Raw genomic sequence first — 14159 nt, forward strand, 5'->3', positions numbered from 1 at the left:
AATGCAGTATAAAGAAGGTGTGGCTGTTGAGGTCCGTGAATCATGATGCAAGAGAAGTGTCCATTCTCCAAGAAAAGGATGCAAACGTGTGGAGTAAAACACACCGCATTTGTTTTGTATATATGTACAGTCAGTCAACCAATACGTTTGTCGGGGGTTGAAACTGTTGCAGCGAAAGAGTAACGGAATTGCGTTTGTACGAAGACAATTCTTAAAAACGGTGCGTTATGTGGGGTTTATTAATCTCTGCAGGCAGTGAAAGACCGCTCAGCGCTGGAAGCTGAAGGTTCAACCATTTGATATACGCCAGTTGGTTGGGTAGATTGGTGGAAGCTGAACGAAGACCCAGTAATTAGTAAGGTGGGCTGATTGACCGAATACTCAGTAATTGGCAAAATATGGTTTCTGGTGGGTCGATCCATAGAAGTTGGACTCGGTGGGATGAGTGATTGGTCTCTGGAAACGTTTCGGTGGGATGATTGATCTCTGGCAGTTGCACTTAGGAAAAGAACAAAAACCTTTGTGGTGGGTTATTAACATGTACTTCAGATTTGCCGTTACGAAATCGTTGCTGTTCAATGCCGACTTTAAGCTAGTTGAAATCTATAGTATCGCGATTCGTGAATGTGTTTGCCCGGAGGCTGGAGCGATAGTCAAATATTTGGGAAAGTTCGTAGGGGGAGCAGAACAACTAGGTCAAATTGTTTGGTTTGTGGAGAATGCCTCGGGCTATTCTGTTGCCTTCAAGATTTTGCAGTTACGGAATCGTTGCTTTTGGATGACGCTTTCCGATCACATTAATTGTGTGCAGGCTCGGTGCATGTGGTAGATGACAATAGAGGATAGATCCAAAGTCGAGAAGGACGAGCGTCCAGAAGGGATAGGTTGGCAAAGGTCGGCAGTTGAGTGCATCATCTGCTGCTGCAGCATCAGAAAGCAACCAATTTCGGGAGGTGGCGTTGCGTTTGTTTTGTTCTTTGAGGATTTTGCAGTCACGAAATTCAGACGCGGGGTCTACAACGAACGTGCTTTGTTGCGTGCATACTCTGCTCTCTCATCAATTCTTGTTTTCCAGCGCCCAAAAAGTGGACAACTGCTTGCGCGATTGATTAAAAAACAAGAAGCTCCAACGACAGAAAACTCTGGATGACGCTGACAATTTAGCTGTGTGACCATTTCGTTTGCTCGAGTCCAATGCTATGACAAATTTTTCGCCGCCAGCCGGCAGGTCCTTACGTGCTACAGACGAAATCCTTCCGGCAGACAGGCCCTAACGTGCTCGTTTGAACGCAGATCAGTCAGTCAATCCGACAAACCCAAAAAATCACTCGACGGATTCTCCGCCACGAAAAGATTTTACATTTACAAATTCGTTGCTGCAGGCCCTGACGTGCTGGTTTCAACATAGACGGAAACGAACGTGCTTCCTTCAGCTCAATCAATCAATTAAAACTACCTTTTTAACTCTACCCGCATGAGTATCCCGGTTAGCCTGTCGATTAAATTTATGTGCAGCTACGACATCGTAGCATCTGTATCCATGGTCTCGTGATCGTATTGACGTCCGATTTTGCAGATACGAAATCGTCGCTGACTTCGTCGATTTTTGCAGCTACTGAACCGTTGCGCTAATCGTGCTCGTTTTGATTACTTAGCACCACTCTCATCTCTTGCTTATAAGATGGATTCTCGTGCTTAAATGACCACAATGGTATAAATAGACAACGGCGATCAAAATCGTTTTAAGAGGATCAATGCTAAATAGCAATTCACCTTCTGTACATGCACTCAAAAAGAGAACAGTGGCATCGTTCACACCCCACATCTTTCGCTGCAACCGCCCATCTTCGTGGACCTCGCAGCACAAGATCCAATCGCCATATCACATCGCCTACACACCACCTCGTTGCTCCCTCTCTGGCTAGTAGATCTAATCTTCCTCCCAAATGCCAGTTTAACAGCAAGCTCTGCCTTTTTTTACGCTTCCTCAACTGCGTTTCATAGTAGCCGGTAACGAAATAAATGCCTTACCCAAGATCTGCTTGCCTACTGCATCGAGAAAGTTCTCTCTCCCCCGTCCCGAAACGGAAGCACCGATGCCTCAACGGCATGTTTACAATGCCGTCTCGCACAAATCAGGTCTCATTCATTTCATCGGCAGCGGCCTCGTCTTCGTCTCCATCGTTCTCTTCCCTGTCCTCCCAATCGGCCACGGGGTTGCAGTCATACTTGTGTGTTCGCTTCCAATCCAAGGCTTGGCATGCCCTGGAGCAGTAGTTAACCATCCCGCAGGCCGAACACCTCCTAAACTCGTGCCTCCTTGTTTCCGGCCGGCCGCAGTTAGCGTGAGAGCACAGGCGGAGCCCTGATGCAGGCGGATTCACAGCAAACCAATCTACCAAAAACTTGTTCGCTGTGTGGAGCTTAGGTGGAGGAACGTTGCAACCAAAATCACTGAGGAGAGAGCAACCCCCTGCACGGAGAAATCTGTATGCAGAAAGACGCTCGACTGACAAAACTTCTGTGTTGGATGCTACTGGGTTTCTTAAGCCTGCCCTTTGTTCAGCTTCTACTTTGGTTACTGCACTACTCTGCTGCAAATGATGGTGAAGACACCTAGCTCCGCTGCTTTGAGCGAGCTGGAGGGCCGTTTCTACAAAGGCCCGAGGAGAAGCAGCTATTGCCGCTGCAGCTTCCCTCGCATTGGCCTCCAGCAGAAGACGTCTCCCTTCTGGTACGTTCTTTGGCACCCCATAACCATCTTGGAGACAATGGCCGAGCTCACGCATCGCGTCAACGTGCCCAAGCCCAGCAGCTTTGGCGCATAGAGACGCTCCATTCTTTAAGTTCTTATCCTTCCTTGTGCCCCCGCTCCCATTGAATTGAATGATCGCGAGGGAGTGCAGGGCGGCAGCATGTGATGAAATGGCGGCTTGAGCCATCATCGACGCTCCACCCTCGTAGTCACGAAAACAGTAAAAACGTATCTGCAAACAACGTATGAAGAAGATGAGATTTTGATCCAAGGAAACACGCATCATGTGCTGCTTTACGGAGGGCACACGACTAAAACGGTCACAAATATCAATGAGCTTCAAAAAACAGAACATCACAGCAATAAATATAGCGAAGATCCAAGAAGAAAGCATAATAGCTAACGAAGAAAACAGCCAAAGTACACCAGCTACACCCACATCATTTACACTTGTCTTCCCAACTCAAAACGGCCCTCACCATGCCAAGGGTGTAGGCCGCCTCGAAATTTCCTGCCTGTGCACAGTGCTTGAGAAATCTGTGAGCTCCATCAGACCAGCCGCAGGCTTTCACGGCCAGTGCAGAAACAGAGGCATTTACAAGAACCCGCGGATTCGTTCCGGCGGCACAGAACCGCTTGCACCTGCATCAAAAGGGTTAGATTGTTAATATGGTTCGCTTGTGAGACTACTCCGGGCTCCAGAAAGTTCAACAGATGCTATTCAGGTCCGTGGACGCGGGTGCTCAGAAGACGGGCACTCACTAACTTCTTCAACGTAACAAGAATTCTCACTTATGAAAGCAATGACCCAGAAGGAAAGAGACATTAAAACAGGCCGAGCCCAGATAAACAGTAGCAGCTCTATAATGGGTTTTTTTCCCACAACTACTCGGCAGGAAAGGAGGTGCGGCCGCTAGGCAGGCTGAGATGCTTCGCAGCAGGAGCAGCGTCTGTGGCAACACCAACGGCAGCGGCAAGGGCAGCGGCAACAGACCCCGCCTCCCCCGTCCCTTCCCATAACCCAAACACGGAACGAATAAAGTCAAAGAGGCCAAGAGGCAGCAGATCCCGTACGTTAGCATGGCGTTGATGAGGTCGGCGGGGGAGGAAGAGGAGGAGCCGAGGGAGACGAAGATGGAGATGAGGAGGTCATCGTGGAGGGAATCGAAGGAGGAGGAGGAGGAGGAGGAAGGAGGCTGGGAAGGGCAAAGCTTGCGACGTTTAGGGAGGGGGGGGCGGGGGCGGATGAAGAAGGTGATGCCATCGGAGGGGGAGGGGTAGGAGGAGAGGCGGGTGCGCATGGTGAGAAGGAGAAAGAGGAGGAGGAGGAGGAGAAGCTATGGAGGAGGAGAAGGGAAGCTATGGAGGAGGAGAAGCTTTGGAGCTATAGCGATGGAGGAGATACGATATGTAGATGAAGATGAAGATGAAGATGGAAAGTTGATGAAAATGATGAACCCCAAGAGATGATAAAGAAGAGCTTATAGGAGACGGGCCAAGGGCCGCCCCTACTATAGCCTACCTTTGGCCCCTTCCCTCTCTCTATAAGTTTGGACTCCTAGGTCTTAGTCAAACGTTATTCTTTCCCTAGATTCCCCTTGTTAGCTCACCTAGCTCTCGCTCCCCTCTTTCAACATATCGGGTGGATTATTACACACCCTACCGTCCTCGCCCGCAGTGTTTGGGCAAGTGATGAAGGTGTTGAGGCTCTCAACACAAAACTGAAATAAGGAGCAGGCTGTGTGTGGTTGCGCATCAGGTGGCTCTTTTACAACCACAAAAGAACAAAGAAAAGAGTGTAACTCGCACTGGAAAGAGTTCCAAACCCAATGTTAGTCATGTTTTTAGAGGGCAGGGCTTGGGTTAGCGATTGAGGCTTCCCTCACCACCACTGATGCAACTAATGGAGTGGCGGCATGTCAAGGCACACCCCGGTTGCCCATGCTTGGGTGCTGGGTCTATAAAGGCATTTGTATGATTCTGTTGAGATATTTTTATGCAAGGAATGAACCTCAGAGAACATGGGTATCCTATAAAAAGGCTTATGAGCTATAGCTCCAAGCTTGAACTATTGTTTGCCCTTCGACCCAACCTTCTAACTGAGAATTCTACTTCTAAGCAGAGGCGTGTGCCTCCGAAGAGGGCGCTCCAAAACCCATGCCAAGTGCTCTACATTAGCGTCTTGTAGGGGATGTGACGACGTGATCTCACCCTTTACTCTTTCGTTTCACGTCCTCACACCTCGTGTCAACCATGCATCTTGCTCTGATCTTGCTCTTGAATCAGGATACTATCATCTTCATATTGCAAATATGACGTTAAAAACATCAATTTCTACTACTTCTACTGCTCTAAATATCAGCACTCTAGTAGCAAATCCCCTTGCCCCCCCTCCCTAATCCCCTCCATTGAAGTTAAAGAAATCTAAACTCCATCATCTAACCCAAGCACATCTTTCTCACCATTGTAAAAGACCTTGTAGCAAAACTCCAGCGGTTCTATACAAGAATTCATTCTATCAATGAAGGGAACATGATGTGCATATGGGTTCCCCATGCCTAACCACATTTTTGTGGTAGCTGTAGCCACTACCTTTACTATCGATCCAAGGAATTCATTCTATCAATGAAGGGAACATGATGTGCATATGGGTTCCCCATGCCTAACCACATTTTTGTGGTAGCTGTAGCCACTACCTTTACTATCGATCCAAGCTTGCATGAAGTAGTTGAGGACGTCCACAACTTTTGATGACATCGACTATGATGCCCTCAATTAAGCTAACCTTGATTTAATTTTCATATTGATGGTGTTGGACAAATCATTGATTGTGTCACTTTTGATGTGGTTTAGCAAGGTCTCAATATGGGTAAAGTTGTCTTCTGGGGCCCACCATTGTGATGTTGCATGTAAACATGGGCCTCATCTCGATGACATGGTATATTTGTAGGAGATGTAAGGAGTCGCTATGGCATGGTTACAAGCTAATTGGTGATGCCAAGTTGCTTGCCTCCCAAAAATTGATGCGTGCACAATGTGCAACCCAATCTCACACAAGCATGACAAGCCTTCCATAAGGCAAAGGATTGAGATCTTCAGCCCAAACACTCCCACAATAATGAGATGTGGGGCAAATCTCAATGCATGCCAAACATGCAACATCGGATGCAACCTTGTCGTATGGAAACACAAGTGCTCGTCGCTATAGACATCCTCCCCAAGCCACCTATCAGAAGGATGATGCAGCATAAATGATGGCGTGGGGCTCTGAGGAGAAAGGAAAAGGCTTTGAAGAAGAGGGGAGCAGCCGCATTGACATCTAGGGACCTAGGTGTGATACAAGGATAAAGAGTCTTAAGTCTTGGAAATGAGAGATGCCAGCGAAGCAAATCGATAGGGTGATGAAGGCAAGGGGTAAAGGTTAGCTTATGTAAAGGGGACGGAACGGTTGCCCGTCCAAGCAAGGCGTCCGGCTCTGGCGTTCCGTTAGTCAAACAACCGGTCAACTGTTCTTAACGTCGTGCTAACGGCCGCCGTTAGCGTCTTCCGTCAAGCCCGCCTGCCTCTCTGCCGGCCGGCCAGCAGTCAGCGCCCATTGACGGCCGTTAATAGATTAAAAGTATTAGTATTTTACATTATTTTTTCCAACTTTTTCAAAAATAGGTACACGCCATTTCGATGTCCATTTCATTTTTATTTCGCTTCATTTCATGCTACCTTCCCCCTCCCACGTTTTCCTTTCCACCCACCACCTTCTTCTTCTATATAGATATCTATATAGAAAGAAGAAGAAAGAAGAAAGAAGAAGAAGCCCATTACCCTTTGACTTCAAGAGGTTCTTTGCTTGCCTTAGAAGTTCCCCCCCTCCGTCCCTCCCTTTGCCTTTGCCCTCCCTCCTTCCCCTCCATCATAGTCTTGTGTCCTTCCCTCCCTTTCTCTCACCAATGAAGAGATTCCTTCCACGCCGCTCCTCCCCCCCTCAATCCTCATCCTTTGCCACCTCACTCACCCTCCTCCTTGCTTCCTTACGTCCTACAAGCCCGCTTCTTCACCCTTACCCTTTCCCTCAACTTGCCACCAGACACCCCACTAGCCCCTTGTTTAGGAACACGATCTCTCTCTCTCCTTCAAACTCCAGACTCCGCACTCCAAGGAATGTATTAAAACACCCTTTTATACACAAGCTGACAAGATCCTTCAACAGTGCTTTTCTGAAAGCTTACTTATGGGACTTGGAGTATCAATATAATATGCATTCTTAATTGCTCTATTTTAAAAATTGGCATGCCTCCCATCTCATGTATTACAAATGTACAACCAAGCATAAATGCATTACATTATTATGTTTTGCGAATGAGTTTCCACACAAAAAAGTGCTTTGACTTGAGAGGTAAAAGATTTCACTTTACAAATGGCAATCTTTTGGAGCATTAAACGTGGGACCAATCATCAATTGTCTAAACAATTGAATGATCATACATCATATAATAACAAAAACCAAATAAGAATAGGTTGAGTTTCAATGGAATAACAAGGTAGCTCTATTTTCAAGGCTATGATGACAAGTTTGTCTCTAGAGTTTCAACATAAATTGAATAATAGCTACTTTTTGTAAGTTCTCATGATTTGTACTATCAAATAGACTTTTACTTTGCCATTCTTTCTATGGTTGACCAACACATAACATGATGCATGTTTGAGGTATCTTTCAATTTTTATTCGGCCTCTTATCCATCCACATTTATGATATTTCTACCTTCGAGCTGAGTAATTTAAATGCACATTTGACGGCTTTATCTACCTATGTGAGATGTATTCTACCCTTGCTCTATAATTAATAAGGGTCAGCATGACAAACACAAGTGTCTTTTAAACGTTTAACCAGTATGTTCCTCCTTAGTAAAATCAAATGCATGGCTAATAATTATGACTTAGCTGGTTATATGTATAATCTCCAGGGATTAGGTTCCATATTTGATCAAAATACTTGCGTGGGTGTTGTTTGGGTCCCATATATTGTAATAACCCTATCATATTCTTAAGAGCAACCACTCACAATGCATAGGGTGCATGTGAGTCATGTTGGCAACTCTAGTGTGACTTTATAAAAAAGAGGTTTGAAAATGTGACCAATTTTAAAAGGACGTGAAATTTTCCCAAGAGAGATTATTCTTTTAACATGATATGAATCTAATATTAAGTTTGTCCAATTAAGCATCGAAGATGCATAGTTTATCACGAGTGTCAAAAAACCAAAAGCCATAATAGAGGGGTTATGGGTATCTATACTATGGGCATGTGCTTGCGTGTGCATCTATATGTGCCTATATCTACTACTTTTTCATGTGTGCACACTCGTGTGCATGCCTCTATGTGTGTGTGTGTGCATGCGCGCATGCGTGTGCCCATGCACGCATTCATGCACATGCATGCACATTATGTGCATACATGCGCATACACATCTCTCTCTCTCTCTCTCTCTCTCTCTCTCTCTCTCTCATATGTATAACATGTAACAACTAGAAAGGTATGCAATCAAATCTCAAGGTAGAAAGTATGCAAATTTCTCAAGTCCTTGTATGGATTAAAGAAATCACATAGAGCATGGAATGCCTTCATAAGACATCGTTCTTATTGCTTTATATGTGATCTTTTGATCATCACAAGTTCCAATGGAACCTTTCTTTCACATATCTAGGTATAGCTCACATTGGAGTTTGATATGAAGGACATGGGGGACCTCTACTATTTTCTAGGCAAAGAAATTGGAGAGATTTAGATGGTATTATGTTATCACACTTGGTAAGTATAATCAAAAGGTAGTATACACCCTTGCATACTCCTATGGAAGAAAACATCAATCTTTCAACTTTTGGACACATCACCAATACATATCCTCAGTAGTATAGACAACTTATTGAAAGCTTAATTATTTGACCATTATAGACTAGTAGACATCTCATTCCCAATTGGTGTCTTTAGTCAGTATATATATGCATCATTCAAGAAGGCTCATCTATAGGCACCTAGAAGAGTTCTTAGGTATGTCTATTGAGAGAAAAGTGCTCACTATGGGACTGATAGGAACAAACTCTCAAAATGGCTCTAGGAATACTCTCTCAAAAATATCTCCCACAAATCCTCTATGCATACTTGTAAAATATATTTGTAGAGAGACATACTAAGTCTATTGAGAGAAAAGTGCTCACTATGGGACTAATAGGAACAAACTCTCAAAATGACTCTAGGAATACTCTCTCAAAAATATCTCCCACAAATGCTCTATGCAAATTGATGTGGATCCATCATTGGACTCATGATTTCTTAAGGGTTCATATGGTCCATGATTGTAATAAGGCAACATTTCCATGTGAGTCATTTTTATGCCTTAGGTTGCTATGGCTTGGAGCTGAGATTATGCAACCAAGGTGGATGATTTGTCATGTCCAATGTTATAGGGTCTTAGTATGAATCCTTAGATAAGTCCATCCTTGATTCTAAGTACATAAGCATGACAAGTTTCATTGATGTTGTGGAACTCTAGCCTAACTCTAGTTGATTTGGTTTCTCAATGTGAGAATCATGGATGTGTTCTTAGACTTGTAAAGAGCTACGAACATATCCCATGCTTCTTTTATTTCTTAACTGTGTTGACTTGTCCAAGCATGACATCTTGCACGTTTTGTTTGATCAAATGATATGCATATTTTGCTTTCTTGTCCCATTCTTCCTATGCTCAGGCAATGGTAGGATCTACTGCAAGTGTGAATACCGTTGGTGTAGGTGTTGTGAAAATCATTACCTGAATCAATTGCAAAACACTGTCTATATCAACTATAATCTGAACTACTGGTGAAGATAGAACTGCAATATATATCTAATCTTTTATAAGTCTTGTGTGGCAAATGACGCTGGGAATAGCAAAGAGGATTTATAAGGCTTGAAATAATGTGCAAAATGCCTAAAAATAGCCATAGGCTTTATAATGGTGGCATATGAGTGCAAAAATGATATGATGTGCAATCTGCACTGATCAATCGACCAATGCCTCGAAAAACTCTAAAGTCTGCTCATTGATGAACTGTGGAAGATTAGGTTTTAGGACATGTAATGATGTGAAGCCACATGTGAGCGTAGGGAGTGACACCGAGTAGGAAAGATTTGGGAATGTTTGGGCATGGATTCAATTGGCTACTTTGGAGTTCTCTCACCCTTTCCATTTTAGCACTCTTTTGGGTTAGTGCTATGCACATCGCAGAGATGAATCCTCAACAATGATTTGAACAAAAACACACAGAATCCTCTAAGGTCGTATGAAAATATGTCACCCATCTTCTTTTCTCCACAACTAATCAATAGGCATTTCCCATTTTTCAATGTCAAGGAGTACATACTAGAAACACATAATTATATGCATACATTTTCAGGGTCTAATAAATATAACTACTTAGACATAAAACTATTTTGATTCCAAATTTTAATATGATGTTACAATACACCAATAGACATAATGTTACAAATAAACTAAGCTTTCTTGGTTCAACAATATACAACAAATAATAATTCCTCAATGGGCTACACAATGAGGAATTGTTGTGTCCATCCACTGTTGGTGGAGGTTTGGCCAACAGTGTTGAACTAGTGGATGGATCTCCTCCACTATGTTCACAAGAGGGTTTTGAATGGTCTTACCCCTAAAGGCTTGTAGATCCACATATGTATACGATGACAATGGGGGATACTATAACAAGGAAAGTAGAACTTAATATGTTACCATGAATGGAGAAATCATATAGAAACATGAAACATTGTACTAAAACCAGTTCATTACATACTTGTAAGGACAAGTTGATTACTAGTATGGTGTTGTAGCATGCTCTATGTTGAGGGGTATTTAGGCACCTAGGCTAAGTCATAGGCTAAGTAGAACCATGTGGAAGTTCGAAGGTCACAAGTCATGTGGAAAAGTCATATAGATAAGTGGCAGTTACCAAGGACCACTATGGGAAGTTATAACTCCTTTTGGATAATGGTATCTTAATGTATAGCAGACTAGGATTTTAAACCATGTATTCCCCTTTTACAAGTTGGATGTTGATCGAATGCTGATCCCATGCACAATTCTCCATGCTCCTGACTGTGTATTATTGGGATGAGATATTTGAATAGAAGCCCTTACAATAAAGAAGGTTTGGGCTATATTTCTGATGTGATTCAAGTCAATCATTCTAAAGCATATCAAAGTAATAGAGTGAATTATGTTTCTGATATCTATGCATGATGTGTGGCTATTGATTATGCAAAGATTGCATCTTTCATGCATGATGATGAGGATGATCTTGAGGAGTATGCAATCAGCTCATATGTGAGTATTTTTCCTATTTGGGATGAACCAATGGATCCAATAGAACCAAAGCTTGAAATAAATCAAAATATTAATGCCAATGATGAGGATGCTATTTCAGCTCACAATATTTCTGATGTTGATATGCAAGGTGACAAATATGTATGTGAGGAAGATGCTATTATTAAGCAGTTCCTACTGTCCACCATCAAGGATGAGAATGCTATGTTGGATGACCAATTTGATCACATGAGTAATGCAAATGGTATGACATCAATCCTACACAATCAAGAAGTTATTCTAGATGATCAAGCATCTATTTCCAATGTTTGGAAATGCATGAAGTCTGAAAATGATGATGAGGATACAAGCAATGATGAAAGGGCTACAAAGATGGTCCAGATTCAAAACAATGAAGAACAAAAAAACAAAGAAAAGAAGTCAGATCTAAATAAGGCTAAAAACCAATTGTTTAATGATGAAGATAATAAGGTATTAAAGTTTCTTCTTTCTTTTGAGCATAAGCAGATTATTGATTAGCTTCCAGAAAGGGTTGAGGTCTTAAAGGGTCCATCAACACTATATTAGAGAATTTGCGAAAATCCCAATTCCCACGAAATAAAATATAGTCACTTCAAAAGTAAAATTTGATGTTTTTTTTTGAAACATTAGCTCCATTGAGGACCCAAGTTTCAATTATGTTGGGGGAGACTAGACCATGCAAACCCAAGAAAAAATCTTCCGTATGTTGCTATGGCAAAAGGCCTTAATAGATGTGAACATGGCTCCATGGCCAAAACATTTGTTGATTTGCTAGTGAAAGAAAGATGTTTGTTGTTTCGTATGCATCGAAACCACAAACAAAAGCCAATTTATAGATGTTGCATTAGGAAGATTCATTGGAGTATTGATATATGCAATAGGATTGTTATAGATCTTTGACATCCATCATATAAATGTGGTCTTCAAAAACAAAATTAAACTTGCAACAACTGTCAATTTTTATTTGGTATATTAGATGTATCAAATTAATGTCAAATGCATATGTTTCTATGTTGATAAATTGCAGTATTGACATATGCAATAGGATTATGGTAGAGCTTTGACATCCATCATATAAATGTGGTGTTCAAAAACACCGTTCCATCACAATAGAGCTCATGAAACTCTCCATCACAATAGAGCTCATGAAACTCAGAGACATGGTCTTGATAAAAACCTTTTTTTAAATTTCTTTCTTGTACTAAATATAATCAAAACCATTGACACATAGCCAATTTTGCACCACATCGTTTAACATAATCATTAACAAGTCCATACTAGTATTCATACTCACAAAGTAGCTCATCTCCGAAGGAGATATCCTTTATGGTTTGCACAGTAATGTAGCCATGGGCACTCAAATTTCCTTGTGACTTTTGAGCCCAAGGTGGTAGTTTAGGGATGTATACAAATATAACATTTGTTCTTTCTTTATAATACATTGAGCTATTTATATATCTTGCAATGTTTCCATACAATACATCTCCCACAATACATTTCACATCTGTTAATGGCTCAATGAATGGATCTTCAAACATTCCATAAGTCTTCATCCTTGGGAGAAACTTGAGGAGAGATCTCCAAGTATCATAATCATACTTTGGACCATTATATACCATCAAATCTTGTTTTTTCTTGATGCTCGTATGTACAAAAAGACCATATCCTACCCCAGGTATTGTTGATTTCTTTACTTCATAATGGATGCCATTCATTTCGAACACATGCTCAATGGGTATGGGCAATTTATGTTTCCATAAGCCATTGGATGCAGGATCAAAATTTGTAATAAGATAGCTCTTCAACTTTTCAGGACAATCTGCAACACCTGTCATATGTTTAAAATCAAAGAATCATTCTTTTACTGGAGGAATACAAACTCACATCATAAAGCACATAGCATTTTTTGGACAAGGTACTAACTCAATGTCTATTAATTCTTTCGCAAAACAAATTGAAACATAATGTTTTGCAAATCGAATCTAAATAGTGTCCAAATATAAATCAGAATGTAGGTACAAATGTTTTAGTTGAGCATTTGTGTTTGCAACTCTAATTAACAAGATCACTCACATTCCCTAACGGTTGTCTATGTAATAAAATCGAATCAAGTTGGCTAAGAATGCCCTTGCAGCATCGGCCAGTGATTCCCCTTTCCTTGCATCCAAGAACCATAGCAAAGCATTTTGCCTCACTATCTTTCAATGGCCCCATTTTGGCAATTTTTCCTAGCATGCATTCTTCCTCTTCATTCAATGTAACATGTTGAGCATGCACCATACTTCTTGTAGTAGGACAAGTCCCTCTCACTCTAGTTTTGGTTATAGGTGAAGTAATACCTTTCTCTGTGTCTTTTTTTGAACTACGAGTAGACATATGAGATTCGACATTCATCCTTTCGAGAACTTCTTTGTTTTTTTCTTTGAATTCAAGGATCACTGGTTGAAAATAATAGAACATATCATGCCCTTCGACAATCGGAGCTTGACTAAATCTGTTAGAAGAGATGGCACTGCACACATCTACTGCATCATCTAGCATCTATAGGTATGGTAATAACTCATGAAGCAAAATAGAATCACCACAATCTATATCAAATTTTGTAGGGAAAATGCAATTTTCTGCTGGATTAACACAACCCGTGTAAGGTGAAACATTAATGAACACTGTTCTTGCTGGTTTGCATTCCTCTTTAAAACAACACCACACTCTCATTAATGGTTTAAACTCCGCTTCCACATTCATCCTATCTGGTCGAATGATTCTACTCTTTGTATGCTTGTGGCATGCCATTGCACCCCAAACCATGAAGAAATGTAACTTTCTGTTAACATGATGCTCCAAAGTGTCCAGCATGTGTTGCACCATGCCCTTTTCTCCTCCAGTGGACCAAATGCCAACATGGTAGTGATCGAGCAACCATTGTAGAAACTCTAAACACCCAGGATGGAGAACAAGCCAATGCTTCCCATTGTGCAAGCTCATATGTTTATTTGACTTTGAAAAATAATGCTCGAG

At 41.8% G+C, this 14159-nt stretch overlaps 1 protein-coding gene across 1 annotated transcript; it reads right to left on the reverse strand.

Annotated features, from left to right (window-relative positions):
* Positions 1-1692: 1692 nt before the first annotated feature.
* LOC147901963 (F-box protein At1g67340-like) lies at positions 1693-4256 on the reverse strand. The gene is made up of 3 exons (XM_087374598.1): positions 3830-4256; positions 3235-3397; positions 1693-2987 (listed from the first exon to the last, which is right to left on the reverse strand). The coding sequence occupies exons 1-3, from the start codon at positions 4054-4056 to the stop codon at positions 2136-2138; spliced, it is 1242 nt and encodes a 413-aa protein (XP_087230724.1). The 5' UTR covers positions 4057-4256; the 3' UTR covers positions 1693-2135.
* Between the last annotated feature and the right edge of the window lie 9903 nt (positions 4257-14159).

Source organism: Dipteris shenzhenensis, chromosome 5, assembly GCF_047967505.1.
Source record: "Dipteris shenzhenensis isolate YYH24624 ecotype China chromosome 5, Dip_SZ_1.0, whole genome shotgun sequence".
NCBI classification, from domain to species: Eukaryota; Viridiplantae; Streptophyta; class Polypodiopsida; order Gleicheniales; family Dipteridaceae; genus Dipteris; species Dipteris shenzhenensis.

Coding starts and splice junctions, on each gene's coding strand:
- LOC147901963 (XM_087374598.1), bottom strand. CDS start 4,056: ATGCGCACCCGCCTCTCCTCCTACCCCTCCCCCTCCGATGGCATCACC. Junction 3,398..3,829: donor CTCATCAACGCCATGCTAAC/GTACGGGATCTG, acceptor CTTTTGATGCAG/GTGCAAGCGGTTCTGTGCCG. Junction 2,988..3,234: donor CGGCCTACACCCTTGGCATG/GTGAGGGCCGTT, acceptor CGTTGTTTGCAG/ATACGTTTTTACTGTTTTCG.